The 27500-nt window shown below is 45.3% G+C and overlaps 1 protein-coding gene across 6 annotated transcripts in view; it reads right to left on the minus strand.

Annotated features, from left to right (window-relative positions):
• The window catches only part of LOC128706243 (LHFPL tetraspan subfamily member 2a protein), a 42066-nt gene that overhangs the window by 2587 nt on the left and 11979 nt on the right, over positions 1-27500 (minus strand). For all 6 annotated transcript variants that reach the window (XM_070086935.1, XM_070086939.1, XM_070086937.1 and 3 more), the window contains exons 3-5: positions 21453-21610; positions 20500-20638; positions 1-625 (exon numbers count right to left, since the gene is read on the minus strand). The exon at positions 1-625 is cut by the window's left edge and continues 2587 nt beyond it. In XM_070086935.1, coding sequence (XP_069943036.1) covers positions 369-625; positions 20500-20638; positions 21453-21610 — 554 coding nt within the window. In that variant the 3' untranslated portion in view covers positions 1-368. The remainder of the gene's footprint in view (positions 626-20499; positions 20639-21452; positions 21611-27500) is intronic.

Here is a 27500-nt window from a genome sequence, read left to right on the forward strand (position 1 = left end):
GTAACTAAGTGGATGAGTAACTGTCTCTTCAACTACTTGTGTGTCAATATTTGTGACACCTTATAGTCTCTGGCACATGAGTTGTGACCACTGGTAGAGCTTTCCCTGCAATGAGATAATTCTCTGCTTCTGATATACCAGCTACCAGGGAAACAGCTTGTGTTTCCGTGAGAAAGGAGAAAAACATCAACCATTTGTACATTATTTTACCGTTCTGAAGCAGAGACCAAATGCTAAAAAAAAAAAAGAACTAAGGAGTCTAATAAATACTTCTCCATTACCCAAATTGGAAAGTAGTCTTTCTTCCTGAGGAATGAGAATACAAAGATTAAATCTCCAAGATCCAGCAAGAGGTGAGTTTTTGTCTGTTATATGAGACAGACAACGTTGTTGCCTTTGTTGATTTCCTCTGCTACGTCTTCTGTAGTGGTTGACTTGGCGGCGAAGGAGGAGAGGCAGGTGCAGAGGAGGAGGCCGATGCTGGCAGCCAGGGTGAGGTAGGTAGCCCAACCTACGGTACAGCTGCTGGGGTAGTAGACACCTGCGTCGGCACCACACTGGTTCTGCACCCTCGGGGAGTCCCAACCCATTGGAAAGGCAGCCACTCCTGCCAGGCACATTGCGCCTGTCAATAAAAACTACAATATGAGTAATTGTGAATCTTAGTAAGTCACTGAGTCTTTGGTCTTTCACGTATATGAAAATGAATACAATCACTAAAATAGTTGAGGAAGGATAACAGTTGAACTAAGTCGTGGTTTAGTCATCTGTGAGACCTGAGAAACTGTTTTCCATAAACCCAGCTTCCTGTACTTCACTGCATGCAGGAGACAGTAATTGCAATTTAAACCCTCAAAAAAAAAAAAAAAAAAAAAAAACAGAAGAGCGGCAGCTCGACTCCCTCAAGAGACGTAGGAATTATAGTTCGAGCCTCTCAAGAGCTCTAAAAGCTGGAGGTCAATACATTCATGAGGCCCAGGAGTTTTAACTCAATACACACAAGAAGTTAAACACTTTCATCTTAACACCTCCAAATGCCCAGGCATTGTAGATTCAACACCCATATGAGGCCCAGGAGCTAGAGCTCAGTCCATTCAAATACTGACAATATTCAGGCAGCAACACACTCAGATAATTAATGAAAAACATATAGTAATGCTGTGATTATGCAACACTGAGTGTTCGTTCTCCGTATTGAAGGGAAGAGAGAGAGAGAGAGAGACGTGATCTACAAGTGTTACCCATGGGTCAAAATAACAAACATTTGAACGGTGTAAACGTCAAGCTATGATATATTACACATATTAAGTAAAAATGTTAATTATAATCACAAGCTTACAGTGTTTCAAAGTGTCATCCTGTATTGATAATGCTATTAGTTGTTAACAACGAGAACCTATGCAACATTTTAGAAGTCATTGCAGCGAGATGTTGTTGCTAGGTCAGAAAATGAAAATTCGATAACTGATGAACATCTCCCACAAGTGTGTCCAGACTAACACTGGATAACATTAGTTTAGGCCTTAGGCTAACCAGTGCTTAAAAGGCCTTCCATAGTGAAATAAGAGACTTTAATGAAATAGTACTTATAATATTAAGTAGTCCTGCAGAATACTGTTCCACCAGCCATGTGGACTACGGTCTCCTTAGCTGGTGGAAGATGGTGGACGATGGTTAATTACTGAGGTTTAAAGCCTACTGATTACAAAGAGGCTATTGAAGCTACATGCCATTTCTTTTCACCATCAATCAAGAATACTTAAATCACCCTTCAAGGGATTACAGCAAACACTCAGCGTATATACACTGAGAGACTCAGTTCTCAGTGCTTGTAAAAATTACCAAAATACTGCATCTATTAATGTTTCAAGAACTACCATACCCAGAACACCACCATGCCCAGAACACCACCATGCCCAGAACACCACCATGCCCAGAACACCACCATGCCCAGAACACCACCATACCCAGAACACCATACCCAGAACACCACCATACCCAGAACAACACCATACCCAGAACACCACCATGCCCAGAACACCACCATGCCCAGAACACCACCATGCCCAGAACACCACCATGCCCAGAACAACACCATACCCAGAACACCACCATGCCCAGAACACCACCATACCCAGAACACCACCATGCCCAGAACACCACCATGCCCAGAACACCACCATGCCCAGAACACCACCATGCCCAGAACACCACCATACCCAGAACACCACCATACCCAGAACAACACCATACCCAGAACACCATACCCAGAACACCACCATGCCCAGAACACCACCATACCCAGAACACCACCATACCCAGAACAACACCATACCCAGAACACCACCATGCCCAGAACACCACCATACCCAGAACACCACCATGCCCAGAACACCACCATGCCCAGAACACCACCATGCCCAGAACACCACCATGCCCAGAACAACACCATGCCCAGAACACCACCATACCCAGAACACCACCATGCCCAGAACACCACCATGCCCAGAACACCACCATGCCCAGAACACCATACCCAGAACAACACCATACCCAGAACACCACCATGCCCAGAACACCACCATGCCCAGAACAACACCATACCCAGAACAACACCATACCCAGAACAACACCATACCCAGAACAACACCATACCCAGAACACCATACCCAGAACACCACCATGCCCAGAACACCACCATACCCAGAACACCACCATACCCAGAACAACACCATACCCAGAACACCACCATGCCCAGAACACCACCATGCCCAGAACACCACCATGCCCAGAACACCACCATGCCCAGAACACCACCATGCCCAGAACACCACCATGCCCAGAACAACACCATGCCCAGAACACCACCATACCCAGAACACCACCATGCCCAGAACACCACCATGCCCAGAACACCACCATGCCCAGAACAACACCATACCCAGAACAACACCATACCCAGAACACCACCATGCCCAGAACACCACCATGCCCAGAACAACACCATACCCAGAACAACACCATACCCAGAACAACACCATACCCAGAACAACACCATACCCAGAACAACACCATACCCAGAACACCACCATGCCCAGAACACCACCATGCCCAGAACACCACCATGCCCAGAACACCATACCCAGAACAACACCATACCCAGAACACCACCATACCCAGAACACCACCATGCCCAGAACACCACCATGCCCAGAACAACACCATACCCAGAACAACACCATATCCAGAAAACTGCCATACCCAGAACAACACCATGCCCAGAACACCACCATGCCCTGAACACCACCATGCCCAGAACACCACCATGCCCAGAACAACACCATGCCCTGAACACCATACCCAGAACACCAGCATAGCCAGAACACCACCATGCCCAGAACAACACCATGCCCAGAACACCACCATGCCCAGAACAACACCATACCCAGAACACCACCATACCCAGAACAACACCATGCCCAGAACACCACCATGCCCAGAACAACACCATACCCAGAACAACATACCCAGAACACCACCATACCCAGAACAACACCATGCCCAGAACACCACCATGCCCAGAACAACACCATACCCAGAACAACACCATACCCACAACACCACCATACCCAGAACACCACCATGCCCAGAACAACACCATGCCCAGAACACCACCATGCCCAGAACACCATACCCAGAACACCACCATGCCCAGAACAACACCATACCCAGAACAACACCATGCCCAGAACACCACCATACCCAGAACACCACCATGCCCAGAGCAACACCATACCCAGAACAACACCATGCCCAGAACAACACCATACCTAGAACAACACCATACCCAGAACAACACCATACCCAGAACAACACCATACCCAGAACAACACCATACCTAGAACAACACCATACCCAGAACAACACCATACCCAGAACAACACCATACCCAGAACAACACCATACCCAGAACACCATACCGAGAACAACACCATACCCAGAACACCATACCCAGAACAACACCATACCCAGAACAACACCATACCCAGAATAACACCAAACCCAGAACAACACCATTCCCAGAACACCACCATACCCAGAACAACACCACACCCAGAACACCATGCCCAGAACAACACCATTCCTTGGACACCATACCCAGAACAACACCATACCCAGAACAACACCATACCCAGAACAACACCATACCAGAACAACACCATATCCAGAACAACACCATACCCAGAACAACACCATACCCAGAACAACATACCCAGAACAACACCATACCCAGAACAACACCATACCCAGAACACCATACCCAGAACACCATACCCAGAACAACACCATACCCGGAACAACACCATACCCAGAACAACACCATACCCAGAACAACACCATACAAGAACAACACCATACACAGAACAACATCATACAAGAACAACACCATACCCAGAACAACACCATACCCAGAACAACAAAATACCCAGAACACCATACGCAGAACAACACCATACCCAGAACAACACCATACCCAGAACAACACCATACCCAGAACACCATACCCAGAACAACACCATACGCAGAACAACACCATACTCAGAACAACATACCCAGAACACCATACCCAGAACAACACCATACCTAGAACAACACCATACCCAGAACACCATACCCAGAACACCATACCCAGAACAACACCATAGCCAGAACAACACCATACCCAGAACACCATACCCAGAACACCATACCTAGAACACCATACCCAGAACACCATACCCAGAACAACACTATACCCAGAACAACACCATACCCAGAACAACACCATACGCAGAACAACACCATACCCAGAACAACACCATACCCAGAACACCATACCCAGAACAACATACCCAGAACAACACCATAACCAGAACAACACCATATCCAGAACAACACCATACCCAGAACAACACCATACCCAGAAGAACACCATACCCAGAACAACACCATAACCAGAACAACACCATACACAGAACACCATACCTAGAACAACACCATACCCAGAACAACACCATACCCAGAACACCATACCCAGAACAACACCATAACCAGAACACCATACCCAGAACAACACCATACCCAGAACAACACCATACCCAGAACAACATAACCAGAACAACACCATATCCAGAACAACACCATACCTAGAACAACACCATACCCAGAACAACACCATACCCAGAACAACACCATAACCAGAACAACACCATACCTAGAACAACACCATAACCAGAACAACACCATACCCAGAACAACACCATGCCCAGAACAACACCATACCCAGAACAACACCATACCCATAACAACACCATACCTGGAACACCATACCCAGAACAACATAACCAGAACAACACCATACCTAGAACAACACCATACCCAGAACAACACCATAACCAGAACAACACCATACCCAGAACAACACCATACCCAGAACAACACCATAACCAGATCAACACCATACCCAGAACAACACCATACCCAGAACAACACCATACCCAGAACAACACCATACCCAGAACAACACCATAACCAGAACAACACCATACCCAGAACAACACCATACCTAGAGCAACAGTCAACACCATACCCAGAACAACACCATACCCAGAACAACATACCAGAACAACACCATAACCAGAACAACACCATACCCAGAACAACATCATACCCAGAACAACACCATAACCAGACCAACACCATACCCAGAACAACACCATACCCAGAACAACACCATACCCAGAACAACACCATACCCAGAACAACATCATACCCAGAACAACACCATAACCAGACCAACACCATACCCAGAACAACACCATACCCAGAACACCATACCCAGAACAACACCATACCCAGAACAACACCATACCCAGATCAACACCATAACCAGAACAACACCATAACCAGAACAACACCATACCCAGAACAACACCATACCCAGAACAACACCATAACCAGAACAACACCATACCCAGACAACACCATACCCAGACAACACCATACCTAGAACAACACCATACCCAGAACAACACCATACCCAGAACACCATTCCCAGAACAACACCATACCAAGAACAACACCATACCCAGAACAACACCATACCCAGAACACCAAACCTAGAACAACACCATACCCAGAACAACACCATACCCAGAACACCATACCTAGAACAACACCATACCCAGAACAACACCATACCCAGAACACCATACCCAGAACAACACCATACCCAGAACAACACCATACCCAGAACACCATACCTAGAACAACACCATACCCAGAACAACACCATACCCAGAACACCACACCTAGAACAACACCATACCCAGAACAACACCATACCCAGAACAACACCATACCCAGAACACCATACCCAGAACACCATACCTAGAACAACATACCCAGAACAACACCATACCCAGAACACTATACCCAGAACAACACCATACCCAGAACAACACCATACCCAGAACACCATACCTAGAACAACACCATACCCAGAACAACACCATACCCAGAACACCATACCTAGAACAACACCATACCCAGAACAACACCATACCCAGGACACCATACCCAGAACAACACCATACCCAGAACAACACCATACCCAGAACAACACCATAACCAGAACACCATAACCAGAACACCATAACCAGAACAACACCATACCCAGAACAACACCATACCCAGAACAACACCATACCCAGAACACCATACCTAGAACAACACCATACCCAGAACAACACCATACCCAGAACACCATACCTAGAACAACACCATACCCAGAACAACACCATACCCAGAACACCATACCTAGAACAACACCATACCCAGAACAACATACCCAGAACACCATACCCAGAACACCATACCTAGAACACCATACCCAGAACAACACCATACCCAGAACACTATACCCAGAACACCATACCCAGAACAACACCATACCCAGAACACCATACCTAGAACAACACCATACCCAGAACAACACCATACCCAGAACACCATACCTAGAACAACACCATACCCAGAACAACACCATACCCAGGACACCATACCCAGAACAACACCATACCCAGAACAACACCATACCCAGAACACCATACCTAGAACACCATACCCAGAACACCATACCTAGAACAACACCATACCCAGAACACCATACCCAGAACAACACCATACCTTGAACAACACCATACCCAGAACAACACCATACCCAGAACACCATACCCAGAACAACACCATACCCAGAACAACACCATACCCAGAACAACACCATACCTAGAACATCATGCCCAGAACACCATACCTAGAACAACACCATACCCAGAACAACATATCCAGAACAACACCATACCCAGAACACCATACCTAGAACAACACCATACCCAGAACAACATACCCAGAACAACACCATACCCAGAATACCATACCTAGAACAACACCATACCCAGAACTACACCATACCCAGAACAACACCATATCCAGAACAACACCATACCCAGAACACCATACCTAGAACAACACCATACCCAGAACCACACATACCCAGAACAACACCATACCCAGAGCACCATACCTAGAACAACACCATGCCCAGAACAACACCATACCCAGAACACCATACCCAGAACACCATACGTAGAACACCATACCCAGAACACCATACCCAGAACAACACCATACCCAGAACAACACCATACCCAGAACACCATACCTAGAACAACACCATACCTAGAACAGCACCATACCCAGAACAACACCATACCCAGAACAACATACCCAGAACAACACCATACCCAGAACACCATACCTAAAACAACACCATACCTAGAACAACACCATAACCAGAACAACACCATACCCAGAACAACACCATACCCTGAACAATACCATACCCAGAACACCATACCAAGAACAACACCATACCTAGAACAACACCATACCCAGAACAACACCATACCCAGAACACCATACCCAGAACAACACCATACCCAGAACAACACCATACCTAGAACAACACCATACCCAGAACAACACCATACCCAGAACAACACCATACCCAGAACAACACCATACCCAGAACAACACCATACCTAGAACAACACCATACCTAGAACAACACCATACCTAGAACAACACCATACCCAGAACAACACCATACCCAGAACAACACCATACCCAGAACAACACCATACCTATAACAACACCATACCCAGAACAACACCATACCCAGAACAACACCATACCCAGAACAGCACCATACCTAGAACACCATACCCAGAACAACACCATACCCAGAACAACACCATACCCAGAACAACACCATACCCAGAACACCATACCCAGAACAACACCATACCCAGAACACCATACCTAGAACAACACCATACCCAGAACAACACCATACCCAGAACAACACCATACTCAGAACAACACCATACCCAGAACACCATACCCAGAACACCATACCCAGAACAACACCATACCCAGAACAACACCATACCCAGAACAACACCATACCCAGAACAACACCATACCTAGAACAACACCATACCCAGAACAACACCATACCCAGAACACCATACCCAGAACAACACCATACCTAGAACAACACCATACCCAGAACATCACCATACCCAAAACAACACCATACCCAGAACAACACCATACCCAGAACACCATACCCAGAACAACACCTTACCCAGAACACCATACCTAGAACAACACCATACCCAGAACAACACCATACCCAGAACAACACCATACCCAGAACAACACCATACCTAGAACACCATACCCAGAACAACACCATACCCAGAACAACACCATACCCAGAACACCATACCCAGAACACCATACCCAGAACAACACCATACCTAGAACAACACCATACCCAGAACAACACCATACCCAGAACAACACCATACCCAGAACAACACCATACCCAGAACAACATACGCAGAACACCATACCCAGAACAACACCATACCCAGAACAACACCATACCTAGAACACCATACCCAGAACAACACCATACCCAGAACAACACCATACCCAGAAAAACACCATACCCAGAACACCATACCTAGAACAACACCATACCTAGAACAGCACCATACCCAGAACAACACCATACCCAGAACAACACCATACCCAGAACAACACCATACCCAGAACACCATACCTAAAACAATACCATACCTAGAACAACACCATAACCAGAACAACACCATACCCAGAACACCATACCCTGAACAATACCATACCCAGAACACCATACCTAGAACAACACCATACCTAGAACAACACCATACCCAGAACAACACCATACCCAGAACACCATACCCAGAACACCATACCCAGAACACCATACCCAGAACAACACCATACCCAGAACAACACCATACCTAGAACAACACCATACCTAGAACAACACCATACCTAGAACAACACCATACCCAGAACAACACCATACCCAGAACAACACCATACCCAGAACAACACCATACCTAGAACAACACCATACCCAGAACAACACCATACCCAGAACAACACCATACCCAGAACAGCACCATACCTAGAACACCATACCCAGAACAACACCATACCCAGAACACCATACCCAGAACACCATACCCAGAACACCATACCTAGAACAACACCATACCCAGAACAACACCATACCCAGAACACCATACCCAGAACACCATACCCAGAACACCATACCCAGAACAACACCATACCCAGAACAACACCATACCCAGAACAACACCATACCCAGAACAACACCATACCTAGAACAACACCATACCCAGAACAACACCATACCCAGAACAACACCATACCCAGAACAACACCATACCTAGAACAACACCATACCCAGAACAACACCATACCCAGAACAACACCATACCCAGAACACCATACCCAGAACAACACCATAACCAGAACACCATACCTAGAATAACACCATACCTAGCACAACACCATACCCAGAACAACACCATACCCAGAACACCATACCCAGAACAACACCATACCGAGAACACCATACCCAGAACAACACCATAACCAGAACAACACCATACCCAGAACGACACCATACCCAGAACAACACCATACCTAGAGCAACAGTCAACACCATACCCAGAACACCATACCCAGAACAACACCATACCCAGAACAACACCATACCCAGAACAACACCATACCCAGAACAACATCATACCCAGAACAACACCATAACCAGACCAACACCATACCCAGAACAACACCATACCCAAAACACCATACCCAGAACAACACCATACCCAGAACAACACCATACCCAGATCAACACCATAACCAGAACAACACCATAACCAGAACAACACCATACCCAGAACAACACCATACCCAGAACAACACCATAACCAGAACAACACCATACCCAGACAACGCCATACCCAGACAACACCATACCCAGAACAACACCATACCCAGAACAACACCATACCCAGACAACACCATACCCAGAACAACACCATACCCAGAACAACACCATACCCAGAACACCATACTCAGAACAACACCATACCCAGAACAACACCATACCCAGAACAACACCATACCCAGAACACCATACCTAGAACAACACCATACCCAGAACAACACCATACCCAGAACAACACCATACCCAGAACACCATACCTAGAACAACACCATACCCAGAACAACACCATACCCAGAACACCATACCCAGAACAACACCATACCCAGAACACCATACCCAGAACACCATACCTAGAACAACACCATACCCAGAACAACACCATACCCACTACACCATACCTAGAAAACAACACCATACCCAGAACACCATACCCAGAACACCATACCTAGAACAACACCATACCCAGAACAACACCATACCCACTACACCATACCTAGAACAACACCATACCCAGAACAACACCATACCCAGAACACCATACCCAGAACAACACCATACCCAGAACACCATACCAAGAACAACACCATACCCAGAACAACACCATACCCAGAACAACACCATACCCAGAACAACACCATACCCAGAACACCATACCTAGAACAACACCATACCCAGAACAACACCATACCCAGAACACCATACCCAGAACAACACCATACCCAGAACACCATACCAAGAACAACACCATACCCAGAACAACACCATACCCAGAACACTACCCAGAACAACACCATACCCAGAACACCACCACAACATACCCAGAACAACACCATACCCAGAACACTATACATACCCAGAACAACACCATACACCATACACCACCATACCCAGAACAACACCATACCCAGAACACCATACCTAGAACAACACCATACCCAGAACAACACCATACCCAGGACACCATACCCAGAACAACACCATACCCAGAACAACACCATACCCAGAACACCATAACCAGAACAACACCATACCCAGAACAACACCATACCCAGAACACCATACCTAGAACAACACCATACTCAGAACAACACCATACCCAGAACACCATACCTAGAACAACACCATACCCAGAACAACACCATACCCAGAACACCATACCTAGAACAACACCATACCCAGAACAACATACCCAGAACACCATACCCAGAACACCATACCTAGAACACCATACGCAGAACACCATACCCAGAACACTATACCCAGAACACCATACCCAGAACAACACCATACCCAGAACACCGTACCTAGAACAACACCATACCCAGAACAACACCATACCCAGAACACCATACCTAGAACAACACCATACCCAGAACAACACCATACCCAGGACACCATACCCAGAACAACACCATACCCAGAACACCATACCTAGAACACCATACCCAGAACACCATACCTAGAACAACACCATACCCAGAACACCATACCCAGAACAACACCATACCTTGAACAACACCATACCCAGAACAACACCATACCCAGAACACCATACCCAGAACAACACCATACCCAGAACAACACCATACCCAGAACAACACTATACCTAGAACACCATGCCCAGAACACCATACCTAGAACAACACCATACCCAGAACAACACATCCAGAACAACACCATACCCAGAACACCATACCTAGAACAACACCATACCCAGAACAACATACCCAGAACAACACCATACCCAGAATACCATACCTAGAACAACACCATACCCAGAACAACACCATACCCAGAACAACACCATATCCAGAACAACACCATACCCAGAACACCATACCTAGAACAACACCATACCGAGAACCACACATACCCAGAACTACACCATACCCAGAGCACCATACCTAGAACAACACCATGCCCAGAACAACACCATACCCAGAACAACACCATACCCAGAACACCATACGTAGAACACCATACCCAGAACAACACCATACCCAGAACAACACCATACCCAGAACAACACCATACCCAGAACACCATACCTAGAACAACACCATACCTAGAACAGCACCATACCCAGAACAACACCATACCCAGAACAACACCATACCCAGAACAACACCATACCCAGAACACCATACCTAAAACAACACCATACCTAGAACAACACCATAACCAGAACACCATACCCAGAACAACACCATACCCTGAACAATACCATACCCAGAACACCATACCTAGAACAACACCATACCTAGAACAACACCATACCCAGAACACCATACCCAGAACACCATACCCAGAACAACACCATACCCAGAACAACACCATACCTAGAACAACACCTTAACCAGAACAACACCATACCCAGAACAACACCATACCCAGAACAACACCATACCCAGAACAACACCATACCTAGAACAACATACCTAGAACAACACCATACCTAGAACAACACCATACCCAGAACAACACCATACCCAGAACAACACCATACCCAGAACAACACCATACCTAGAACAACACCATACCCAGAACACCATACCCAGAACAAAATACCCAGAACAGCACCATACCTAGAACACCATACCCAGAACAACACCATACCCAGAACAACACCATACCCAGAACAACACCATACCCAGAACACCATACCGAGAACAACACCATACCCAGAACACCATACCTAGAACAACACCATACCCAGAACAACACCATACCCAGAACAACACCATACCCAGAACAACATCATACCCAGAACACCATACCCAGAACAACACCATACCCAGAACAACACCATACCCAGAACAACACCATACCCAGAACAACACCATACCCAGAACAACACCATACCTAGAACAACACCATACCCAGAACAACACCATACCCAGAACAACACCATACCCAGACCAACACCATACCTAGAACAACACCATACCCAGAACATCACCATACCCAAAACAACACCATACCCAGAACAACACCATACCCAGAACAACACCATTCCCAGAACAACACCTTACCCAGAACACCATACCTAGAACAACACCATACCCAGAACAACACCATACCCAGAACAACACCATACCCAGAACAACACCATACCTAGAAAACCATACCCAGAACAACACCATACCGAGAACACTATACCCAGAACACCATACCCAGAACACCATACCCAGAACACCATAACCAGAACAACACCATACCTAGATCAACACCATACCCAGAACACCATACCCAGAACAACACCATACCCAGAACAACACCATACCCAGAACAACATACCCAGAACACCATACCCAGAACAACACCATACCCAGAACAACACCATACCTAGAACACCATACCCAGAACAACACCATACCCAGAACAACACCATACCCAGAACACCATACCTAGAACAACACCATACCTAGAACAGCACCATACCCAGAACAACACCATACCCAGAACAACACCATACCCAGAACACCATACCTAAAACAACACCATACCTAGAACAACACCATAACCAGAACAACACCATACCCAGAACACCATACCCTGAACAATACCATACCCAGAACACCATACCTAGAACAACACCATACCTAGAACAACACCATACCCAGAACAACACCATACCCAGAACACCATACCCAGAACAACACCATACCCAGAACAACACCATACCCAGAACAACACCATACCCAGAACAACACCATACCCAGAACAACACCATACCCAGAACAACACCATACCGAGAACACCATACCCAGAACAACACCATAACCAGAACAACACCATACCCAGAACAACACCATACCTAGAACACCATAACCAGAACAACACCATACCCAGAACAACACCATACCCAGAACAACACCATACCCAGAACACCATACCTAGAACAACACCATACCCAGAACAACACCATACCCAGAACAACACCATAACCAGAACAACACCATACCCAGAACAACACCATACCCAGAACAACACCATACCCAGAACAACACCATACCCAGAACAACACCATACCCAGAACAACACCTTACCCAGAACACCATACCTAGAACAACACCATACCCAGAACACCATACCCAGAACAACACCATACCCAGAACAACACCATACCCAGAACAACACCATACCCAGAACAACACCTTACCCAGAACACCATACCTAGAACAACACCATACCCAGAACAACACCATACCCAGAACAACACCATACCCAGAACAACACCATACCTAGAACACCATACCCAGAACAACACCATACCCAGAACAACACCATACCCAGAACAACACCATACCCAGAACAACACCATACCTAAAACAACACCATACCCAGAACACCATACCCAGAACACCATACCCAGAACACCATACCCAGAACAACACCATACCCAGAACACCATACCCAGAACAACACCATACCCAGAACAACACCATACCCAGAACAACACCATACCCAGAACAACACCATACCCAGAACAACACCATACCCAGAACAACACCATACCTAAAACAACACCATACCCAGAACACCATACCCAGAACACCATACCCAGAACACCATACCCAGAACAACACCATACCCAGAACACCATACCCAGAACAACACCATACCCAGAACAACACCATACCCAGAACAACACCATACCCAGAACAACACCATACCCAGAACAACACCATACCCAGAACAACACCATACCCAGAACAACACCATACCCAGATCAACACCATACCTAGAACAACACCATACCCAGAACATCACCATACCCAAAACAACACCATACCCAGAACAACACCATACCCAGAACAACACCATTCCCAGAACAACACCTTACCCAGAACACCATACGTAGAACAACACCATACCCAGAACACCATACCCAGAACAACACCATACCCAGAACAACACCATACCTAGAACACCATACCCAGAACAACACCATACCCAGAACACTATACCCAGAACAACACCATACCCAGAACACCATACCCAGAACACCATACCCAGAACAACACCATACCTAGATCAACACCATACCCAGAACACCATACCCAGAACACCATACCCAGAACAACACCATACCCAGAACAACATACCCAGAACACCATACCCAGAACAACACCATACCCAGAACAACATACCCAGAACACCATACCCAGAACAACACCATACCCAGAACAACACCATACCCAGAACACCATACCTAGAACAACACCATACCTAGAACAGCACCATACCCAGAACAACACCATACCCAGAACAACATACCCAGAACAACACCATACCCAGAACACCATACCTAAAACAACACCATACCTAGAACAACACCATAACCAGAACAACACCATACCCAGAACACCATACCCTGAACAATACCATACCCAGAACACCATACCTAGAACAACACCATACCTAGAACAACACCATACCCAGAACACCATACCCAGAACACCATACCCAGAACGACACCATACCCAGAACAACACCATACCCAGAACAACACCATACCCAGAACACCATACCTAGAACAACACCATACCTAGAACAACACCATACCTAGAACAACACCATACCCAGAACAATACCATACCCAGAACACCATACCCAGAACAACACCATACCTAGAACAACACCATACCCAGAACAACACCATACCCAGAACAACACCATACCCAGAACAGCACCATACCTAGAACACCATACCCAGAACACCATACCCAGAACAACACCATACCCAGAACACCATACCCAGAACACCATACCGAGAACACCATACCTAGAACAACACCATACCCAGAACAACACCATACCCAGAACAACACCATACCCAGAACAACACCATACCCAGAACACCATACCCAGAACAACACCATACCCAGAACAACACCATACCCAGAACAACACCATACCCAGAACAACACCATACCCAGAACAACACCATACCTAGAACAACACCATACCCAGAACAACACCATACCCAGAACAACACCATACCCAGAACAACACCATATCTAGAACAACACTATACCCAGAACAACACCATACCCAGAACAACACCATACCCAGAACAACACCATACCCCTAACAACACCATACCCAGAACACCATACCCAGAACAACACCATAACCAGAACACCATACCTAGAATAACACCATACCTAGCACAACACCATACCCAGAACAACACCATACCCAGAACAACACCATACACAGAACAACACCATACCGAGAACACCATACCCAGAACAACACCATAACCAGAACAACACCATACCCAGAACAACACCATACCTAGAACACCATAACCAGAACAACACCATACCCAGAACAACACCATACCCAGAACAACACCATACCCAGAACACCATACCTAGAACAACACCATACCCAGAACAACACCATACCCAGAACAACACCATAACCAGAACAACACCATACCCAGAACAACACCATACCCAGAACACCATACCCAGAACACCATACCCAGAACAACACCATACCCAGAACAACACCATACCCAGAACAACACCTTACCCAGAACACCATACCTAGAACAACACCATACCCAGAACAACACCATACCCAGAACAACACCATACCCAGAACAACACCATACCCAGAACAACACCATACCCAGAACAACACCTTACCCAGAACACCATACCTAGAACAACACCATACCCAGAACAACACCATACCCAGAACAACACCATACCCAGAACAACACCATACCTAGAACACCATACCCAGAACAACACCATACCCAGAACAACACCATACCCAGAACAACACCATACCCAGAACAACACCATACCCAGAACAACACCATACCTAGAACAACACCATACCCAGAACACCATACCCAGAACACCATACCCAGAACAACACCATACCCAGAACAACACCATACCCAGAACAACACCATACCCAGAACAACACCATACCCAGAACAACATAACTAGAACAACACCATACCCAGAACAACACCATACCCAGAACAACACCATACCTAGAACAACACCATATCCAGAACAACATACCCAGAACAACACCATACCCAGAACACCATACCCCTAATAACACCATACCCAGACCAACACCATACCCAGAACAACACCATAACCAGAACACCATACCCAGAACAACACCATACCTAGCACAACACCATACCCAGAACAACACCATACCCAGAACAACACCATACCCAGAACAACACCATACCAAGAACACCATACCCAGAACAACACCATAACCAGAACAACACCATAACCAGAACAACACCATACCCAGAACAACACCATAACCAGAACACCATACCCAGAACAACACCATAACCAGAACACCATAACCAGGACACCATACCTAGAACAACACCATACCCAGAACACCATACCCAGAACAACACCATACCCAGAACAACACCATAACCAGAACAACACCATAACCAGAACACCATACCCAGAACAACACCATACCCAGAACACCATACCCAGAACACCATACCCAGAACAACACCATACCCAGAACAACACCATACCCAGAACAACACCATACCCAGAACAACACCATACCCAGAACAACACCATACCTAGAACAACACCATACCCAGAACAACACCATACCCAGAACAACACCATACCCAGAACAACACCATACCTAGAACAACACCATACCCAGAACAACACCATACCCAGAACACCATACCCAGAACAACACCATACCCCTAACAACACCATACCCAGAACACCATACCCAGAACAACACCATAACCAGAACACCATACCTAGAATAACACCATACCTAGCACAACACCATACCCAGAACAACACCATACCCAGAACAACACCATACCCAGAACAACACCATACCGAGAACACCATACCCAGAACAACACCATAACCAGAACAACACCATACCCAGAACAACACCATACCTAGAACACCATAACCAGAACAACACCATACCCAGAACAACACCATACCCAGAACAACACCATACCCAGAACACCATACCTAGAACAACACCATACCCAGAACAACACCATACCCAGAACAACACCATAACCAGAACAACACCATACCCAGGACAACACCATACCCAGAACAACACCATACCCAGAACAACACCATACCCAGAACAACACCATACCCAGAACAACACTTTACCCAGAACACCATACCTAGAACAACACCATACCCAGAACAACATTATACCCAGAACAACACCATACCCAGAACAACACCATACCCAGAACAACACCATACCCAGAACAACACCTTACCCAGAACACCATACCTAGAACAACACCATACCCAGAACAACACCATACCCAGAACAACACCATACCCAGAACAACACCATACCTAGAACACCATACCCAGAACAACACCATACCCAGAACAACACCATACCCAGAACAACACCATACCCAGAACAACACCATACCCAGAACAACACCATACCTATAACAACACCATACCCAGAACACCATACCCAGAACACCATACCCAGAACAGCACCATACCCAGAACAACACCATACCCAGAACACCATACCCAGAACAACACCATACCCAGAACAACACCATACCCAGAACAACACCATACCCAGAACAACACCATAACTAGAACAACACTATACCCAGAACAACACCATACCCAGAACAACACCATACCTAGAACAACACCATATCCAGAACAACACCATACCCAGAACAACACCATACCCAGAACACCATACCCCTAACAACACCATACCCAGACCAACACCATACCCAGAACAACACCATAACCAGAACACCATACCTGGAGTAACACCATACCTAGCACAACACCATACCCAGAACAACACCATACCCAGAACAACACCATACCCAGAACAACACCATACCAAGAACACCATACCCAGAACAACACCATAACCAGAACAACACCATAACCAGAACAACACCATACCCAGAACAACACCATAACCAGAACACCATACCCAGAACAACACCATAACCAGAACAACACCATAACCAGAACACCATACCTAGAACACCATACCCAGAACACCATACCCAGAACAACACCATACCCAGAACAACACCATAACCAGAACAACACCATAACCAGAACACCATAACCAGAACAACACCATACCTAGAACAACACCATACCCAGAACACCATACCCAGAACACCATAACCAGAACAACACCATAACCAGAACAACACCATAAGCAGAACACCATACCCAGAACACCATACCCAGAACAACACCATACCCAGAACACCATACCCAGAACAACACCATAACCACTAAAACATCAAATACAATTCCAAATGATCTAAACTGATTATTTTACACAGATCAGTTTTACTGGCTAAGAACTGTTATTCTATTTAGCTCATCTCAAAGCCCAGTCTTACCCCCAGGATGCCACCCACAACACTCGACTAACAACTCAGGTGACTACTTACTGCTTAGTGGACAGGGGCAGCAGGTGTAAGGAAACACTGTGTATCCACAGTGTTTCCACCCGTGTCAGGGAGTCAACCACTGACACGACAATGAAACAATGTGAACAAATTTGTTAGAAATAAGTAAATTGTTTTGTATTAAAATAAATTAGTCAAGCTTCAAAACGCCCGGAAACCGTATATCTCTTATTTTTAATTTTATTATTTTTTTAGTTATTTTATGTTTTCAATGCTCTACAGTCCTGTCGGGAATATATTTTGATTTAGATTTTTTTTTTTTAAATCTGGCAGAAGCACTACTGACAGTTAACACACATATTTATCTTATTAATTTCCTATGTCCGGTAGTAAGATTTGATGTGTTCTCACAGTATGTCACACAAGATAATTAGTTAATAAATGTTGATAACAAGTACTTCGGATAATTACTGCAATTATTCTCTCTCTCTCTCTCTCTCTCTCTCTCTCTCTCTCTCTCTCTCTCTCTCTCTCTCTCTCTCTCTCTCTCTCTCTCTCTCTCTCTCTCTCTCTCTCTCTCTCTCACCAGCTGTTGCTTGCATGGTGCCGATGATGGTGAACCAGTTCCTGCCACTGATGAGACGAAGACAGGCGGAGCTGCAGATGGCCAAGCATGACACTGCTGTTACCACCGTCGCTGACACAACCCCAACCAGTGCCACAACCTGTAACAGTGGCACCACCATAATTAGTGCCACCACCTGTACTAGTGCACTAGTAGCATTGTTTCAACCAGAAAATGTCTGTAATGATACATAACTGTCACCAGTTGTATTTCTCACTGTCACCAGTCTACCAGTCTCAGCGTATAAGCAGAGTGGGGAACAAATGTGCCACAAATCTGTGAAAAATCAATGTGAACATAACGAAAAGTTACGTATCATTGATTTTAAGTAATATTAAATAAATTCAAATTGATTTATGATGTATTTAGTAGAATTTGACTAAAAAAAAAGTGAGGTTAGGTAAGGTTTCTAAGTTTGGCTTGGTTAAAAAAAATGACATCACTGCCAATGAAAAAAATATATCTATCAACCTGAAAGGATACATAACAACATGCTCAGGGCCACAATGTCCAGCAGGGTGACTACCCATCTCCAAGCCGTGAGCACACTTCGCTCTGAGGGACTTCCTCCTAACAGTTCCCATTTTGGTAATGGGCACACCACTTAACCACGCGTTTCCTAAAAAAAAAAAATGGGTTTCAGGCGCATTGACATCACCATGAACCCAAGGGTGACCGCTTTCGTGTTCCAGCGTCTAGGCGTTGCCGTACAGAGGGGAAAATGCTTGCTCCATACTGGGCTTGCATGCAGCTTTAGAGGAACTGGAGGAGATTCACGATCTTATTTTGATATGTTATACTATTGTATTCATGCTTGTACGGCTGATGTGTTAATAAAATAAATATATAACTAACCTCGAGGCAGGTCTGGCTCTACAACACACCTGTCATGGTATACCTGTCACGGTACACACCTGGGCTGAGGGCAGGTCTGGCACAGCTGTGACATAGACACCGCAGTGGAGGGATGTACGAGGTTCAGAGCCCATCACAGTACAGCGAAGCCATAGACCAAGCGAGGCTCGTGGTCTCTCCCTCACAGACCTCCATGCTGACCACTCTGCTGGACCACCTACCAAACAATACAGATCAATTATGAAAATAAAATTAATGGTCTGCAATCTTAGGCTTTTCAGCCATAATAGTTGATAATACATTAAGTTCATTTGGTTGATGCATTATGCGACGTCTAGTCAGAGGCAGAATCAGTGGCATTGAAATAAAGTTATAGTAGAGTGCATTAATATTTATTTAAATAAACATCATTTATGGAACCCCACTCGTCAGCGTGTCAGCGTGCCTCGTTGTGCTCTGGGTTATCTCGTGTTTTCACGGTCGCTCTTACGTGCTAGAACTTTAATTTGTGTCATCAATCCTATACGATACATCCCTCTAGCGCCTGGAACCAATCTTGGGCGGAAAACATTATATACTGAGTCAAAAAATGAGAATTAGTGTGCACTACCTAGCAGAGTTTACTGCCAGAGGGGAATCATAGGCCTGTGTCCCGTGTGAAAAATAATAATAATAATTGAACTTTTCGTGTCAGAGGAAAGAAAGTCTCCCTGATAACATTGAGTATACATAGTGTATAGTGTATACTACAGTGGCTCCCTAGTATATTGATGATAAAGGCTAAAGTGTCATTTGAAAACAGGTGAATTTGTAAATGAAGTGATAAGCCTATAGAGGCAGGTGCCAGAAGTCGCCAGAAACTTACCACAGGTCAGCTGTTTTAATAATCTTCTTGGCCTGCTAGTGTACTCGCATATAATCTAGTGATACCAGTGAATAGCAGAATACAGTGTTGTAGTAGCAACTAACCAGTATTATAATGGTACTTAGTGGAGTGGAGTGACTTTCATTAGTTTCTTTTTCTTGAAATACGAGACGTTACTGTGAATTTCATATAACCTGTAGTTACCAGCGGTCGCAATATACACAACGAGAAGCAATTATTACTACAGAAAAAGCGTCCTTCCTCCAAAATTTGCACCAGTCAACTATAGTGATAATATAGCATTTATTGTGGTGGAGACGGAAAAAAAAAATAGAAAAGCTAGATACAGCGATTGATAAACAAGGGTTGAGGTCGACCGTTCGTCACTGCAGGAGCTGCCAGATATCACCGGCTCTTCAACACGCAAGTTATACTTTTGTATCAGTCAAATCACATATTACTCGGGTAGATAATTTCCAGTAGATCCTTCATGTGTTAGCTCAAATCACCGACCAGTATGTTTTAAATAAGTGACCCACTGATCAGAGCAGATCGACTGGTCCGAACCCTTGACTGGTCCGAACCCTTGACTGGTCCGAACCCTTGACTGGTCCGAACCCGGGACTGGTTTCAAACAGTTTCGTTGGACAATAAAGCAGACTGTAAACGGATGGGGTTGTAGGCGCCCTTATAAACACAAACATTAAAAATCAGGAACGTGACGGTAAGCTGTCCAATATACAAAAAGAGTTAGAAACAGAAATACAAATAGCTAGAGCTTCATTTAAGGTTATTAATATAATATTCAAGAGGTTGCTAGTAGAATTGCAGTAAATCAACCATTCAAATCATTATGAAGCTGTGTGTAGTCTGTGGTCAGTCAAACAAACGGGCTTCCACATGGATAAATTGTCATTTTTGTGGAAATTGGTGTCACGCTCCTTGTGCAGATATCCAAGAACTAGCCACAAGCAGTATTAAAACAGGGAAGTGTTTTTGGGTATGCCCAAATGAGGAAAATCTGTGGACTAAAATCACAAGGGTATTAAAAGAGGACAACATCAAAGCTGCTTTCATAGAAAACCTGGAAGCTTTCTACAACAGATGGGAACATAAAAAGTCTGGGCTGAATGGTACTGCCCTTGATACTGGCCATGTAGTCACAAACTGTAAGGCTGGAGGTGATGTCCTGGTAGTCAGTAAATGTGGGGCTGATAGTGCTGTCCTGGGAGACAGTAATGGTGAAGCGGAAGATGCTGTCCTGGGAGACAGAAATGGTGAAGCTGGAGATACTGTCCTGGGAGACAGTAATGGTGAAGCTGGAGATTTTGTCCAGGTAGTCGGGAATTATATGCAGGAAGGAATACATATAAATGACCTCATAGGGGACAGGAGCCATAGTAGGGAAACAAGTGTAGTCAAAGATAAGATAAAACCAATATTGCAAACTAGAAATACCGCAGGAAATAGCAAACAAGAGGACTCCAATAGCAATAGTGAGGATAAATTACCAAAAACAACTGGTGGGAGCTCCATTGTTGGTGCTAGGGAGGATAGAAGACAGGGAAACATGCACCAACAGGGAATACAGTCACAGAAACCCAAGGCAAGCGGAAACCAAGCCTGTGCACATACTATGCCCTTGGTATCTGCTGGCATGGGAAATCTGGAAAAACAGATGGGACATGCAACTATGACCACCCTAGAAAATGCCATGCCCATATGACAACAGGAAAATGCAAACTCCCTTCCTGTAAGCTTTTTCACCCTGAAATGTGTACCTCTTCAGTACAGGAAAGACTGTGCTATAACTTAAATTGCCAGGCATACCATCTAAAGGGGACAAAAAGATACAAAACATCCAGGCCATGGGAAAACCTGGGTAGCCACAGCCACTCAAGAGGGAGAGGTTTTTTAGTGCCAGGAAGGAAAAAAAACTGGCAGGAAATGGCAGAAATCGTACACCAAATCCAGTCATTCCTGGAGTGGAACCACAGTCGATGGCCTCCACTCCAAACCAACAGATACAGATACTAATGCCGGAAAAAAAATCCCCCCCCAGTAACAACAATACCACCAGTCCGATAACATTCTTCTTTGCAAATATACAGGGTCTAAAGCCAGCAACAAACAACAAAATACCTTTCATCCGTGGACTGCTTGCAGAGGCAAAGGCAATGTTCGCGGCTTTCACTGAGACCCACATAAAGGATCACTTGGACAACGAAATATGGATCCCAGGTTACAACCTATACAGATGTGACAGAGTGAACAGGCAAAAGGGGGGGGTTGGCCTGTACATTGCAGAGTCACTTGTTTGCACAGAATTGCTTAATGCCTCAAATGATGTAGTGGAAGTTTTAGCAGTAAAGGTCGAGAACCAAAACCTAGTCATTGTGGTAGTCTACAAGCCTCCGGATGCAACATCCCAGCAATTCCAGGAACAGCTGTTAAAAATTGACCACTGTCTGGAAAATCTTCCAGCTCCTGCACCCAACATCTTGCTCCTGGGGGACTTCAACTTAAGGCACCTAAAATGGAGGAATATAGCAAATAATATTGTTGCAGTAATAACACCAGGAGGCAGCTCTGATGAAAACTCACACTCACACGAGCTTTTAAATCTCTGCACAAAATTCAATTTAAACCAACAAATAATAGAGCCTACTAGACTGGAGAATACACTAGACCTCATCTTCACTAACAATGATGATCTGATAAGAAATGTCACCATATCAAAAACAATATACTCAGATCACAACATAATTGAGGTTCAGACATGTATGCGTGGAGCCCCAGACCGACAAAATGAGACTAGTCACGAGGGATCATTCACCAAATTCAACTTCAATAACAAAAACATAAAGTGGGACCAAGTAAACCAAGTCCTAACCGATATAAGCTGGGAAGATATACTAAGCAACACAGACCCCAACTTATGCCTAGAACAGATTAACTCGGTGGCACTCGATGTATGCACAAGGCTTATTCCTCTAAGAAAAAGGAGGAGTAGATGTAAAATAGAAAGAGACAGGCGCTCCCTTTACAGGCGACGGAAAAGAATAACAGAGCGGCTAAAAGAGGTCAATATATCTGAAATGCGCAGGGAGACACTGGTCAGAGAAATAGCAAGCATCGAACTTAAGCTAAAAGAATCCTTTAGGAGTCAGGAATCGCGGGAAGAACTAAAAGCCATAAATGAAATCGAAAGAAACCCAAAGTATTTCTTCTCCTATGCCAAATCAAAATCGAGAACAACGTCCAGTATTGGGCCCCTACTTAAACAAGATGGGTCCTACACAGATGACAGCAAGGAAATGAGTGAGCTACTCAAGTCCCAATATGACTCAGTTTTTAGCAAGCCGCTAACCAGACTGAGAGTCGAAGATCAAAATGAATTTTTTATGAGAGAGCCACAAAATTTGATTAACACAAGCCTATCCGATGTTATCCTGACACCAAATGACTTCGAACAGGCGATAAATGACATGCCCATGCACTCTGCCCCAGGGCCAGACTCATGGAACTCTGTGTTCATCAAGAACTGCAAGAAGCCCCTATCACGAGCCTTTTCCATCCTATGGAGAGGGAGCATGGACACGGGGGTCGTCCCTCAGTTACTAAAAACAACAGACATAGCCCCACTCCACAAAGGGGGCAGTAAAGCAACAGCAAAGAACTACAGACCAATAGCACTAACATCCCATATCATAAAAATCTTTGAAAGGGTCCTAAGAAGCAAGATCACCACCCATCTAGAAACCCATCAGTTACACAACCCAGGGCAACATGGGTTTAGAACAGGTCGCTCCTGTCTGTCTCAACTACTGGATCACTACGACAAGGTCCTAAATGCACTAGAAGACAAAAAGAATGCAGATGTAATATATACAGACTTTGCAAAAGCCTTCGACAAGTGTGACCATGGCGTAATAGCGCACAAAATGCGTGCTAAAGGAATAACAGGAAAAGTCGGTCGATGGATCTATAATTTCCTCACTAACAGAACACAGAGAGTAGTCGTCAACAGAGTAAAGTCCGAGGCAGCTACGGTGAAAAGCTCTGTTCCACAAGGCACAGTACTAGCTCCCATCTTGTTCCTCATCCTCATATCCGACATAGACAAGGATGTCAGCCACAGCACCGTGTCTTCCTTTGCAGATGACACCCGAATCTGCATGACAGTGTCTTCCATTGCAGACACTGCAAGGCTCCAGGCGGACATCAACCAAATCTTTCAGTGGGCTGCAGAAAACAATATGAAGTTCAACGATGAGAAATTTCAATTACTCAGATATGGTAAACATAAGGAAATTAAATCTTCATCAGAGTACAAAACAAATTCTGGCCACAAAATAGAGCGAAACACCAACGTCAAAGACCTGGGAGTGATTATGTCGGAGGATCTCACCTTCAAGGACCATAACATTGTATCAATCGCATCTGCTAGAAAAATGACAGGATGGATAATGAGAACCTTCAAAACTAGGGAGGCCAAGCCCTTGATGACACTCTTCAGGTCACTTGTACTATCTAGGCTGGAATATTGCTGCACTCTAACAGCACCTTTCAAGGCAGGTGAAATTGCCGACCTAGAAAATGTACAGAGAACTTTCACGGCGCGCATAACGGAGATAAAACACCTCAATTACTGGGAGCGCTTGAGGTTTCTAAACCTGTATTCCCTGGAACGCAGGAGGGAGAGATACATGATTATATACACCTGGAAAATCCTAGAGGGACTAGTACCGAACTTGCACACGAAAATCACTCACTACGAAAGCAAAAGACTTGGCAGACGATGCACCATCCCCCCAATGAAAAGCAGGGGTGTCACTAGCACGTTAAGAGACCATACAATAAGTGTCAGGGGCCCGAGACTGTTCAACTGCCTCCCAGCACACATAAGGGGGATTACCAACAGACCCCTGGCAGTCTTCAAGCTGGCACTGGACAAGCACCTAAAGTCAGTTCCTGATCAGCCGGGCTGTGGCTCGTACGTTGGTTTGCGTGCAGCCAGCAGCAACAGCCTGGTTGATCAGGCGCTGATCCACCAGGAGGCCTGGTCACAGACCGGGCCGCGGGGGCGTTGACCCCCGAAACTCTCTCCAGGTAAACTCCAGGTAAACTTGCCCATTCTGACACCTCGGACAATCACTCATTGTTTCCTTCCTATCAAGTATTCGTTAATGCATTGTAGTGCCTTCCTTGTTATTCCTGCCTGTCATCTATCTCCTTTCCC

The sequence above is a fragment of the Cherax quadricarinatus genome, chromosome 20, assembly GCF_038502225.1.
Source record: "Cherax quadricarinatus isolate ZL_2023a chromosome 20, ASM3850222v1, whole genome shotgun sequence".
Lineage (NCBI taxonomy): Eukaryota > Metazoa > Arthropoda > Malacostraca > Decapoda > Parastacidae > Cherax > Cherax quadricarinatus.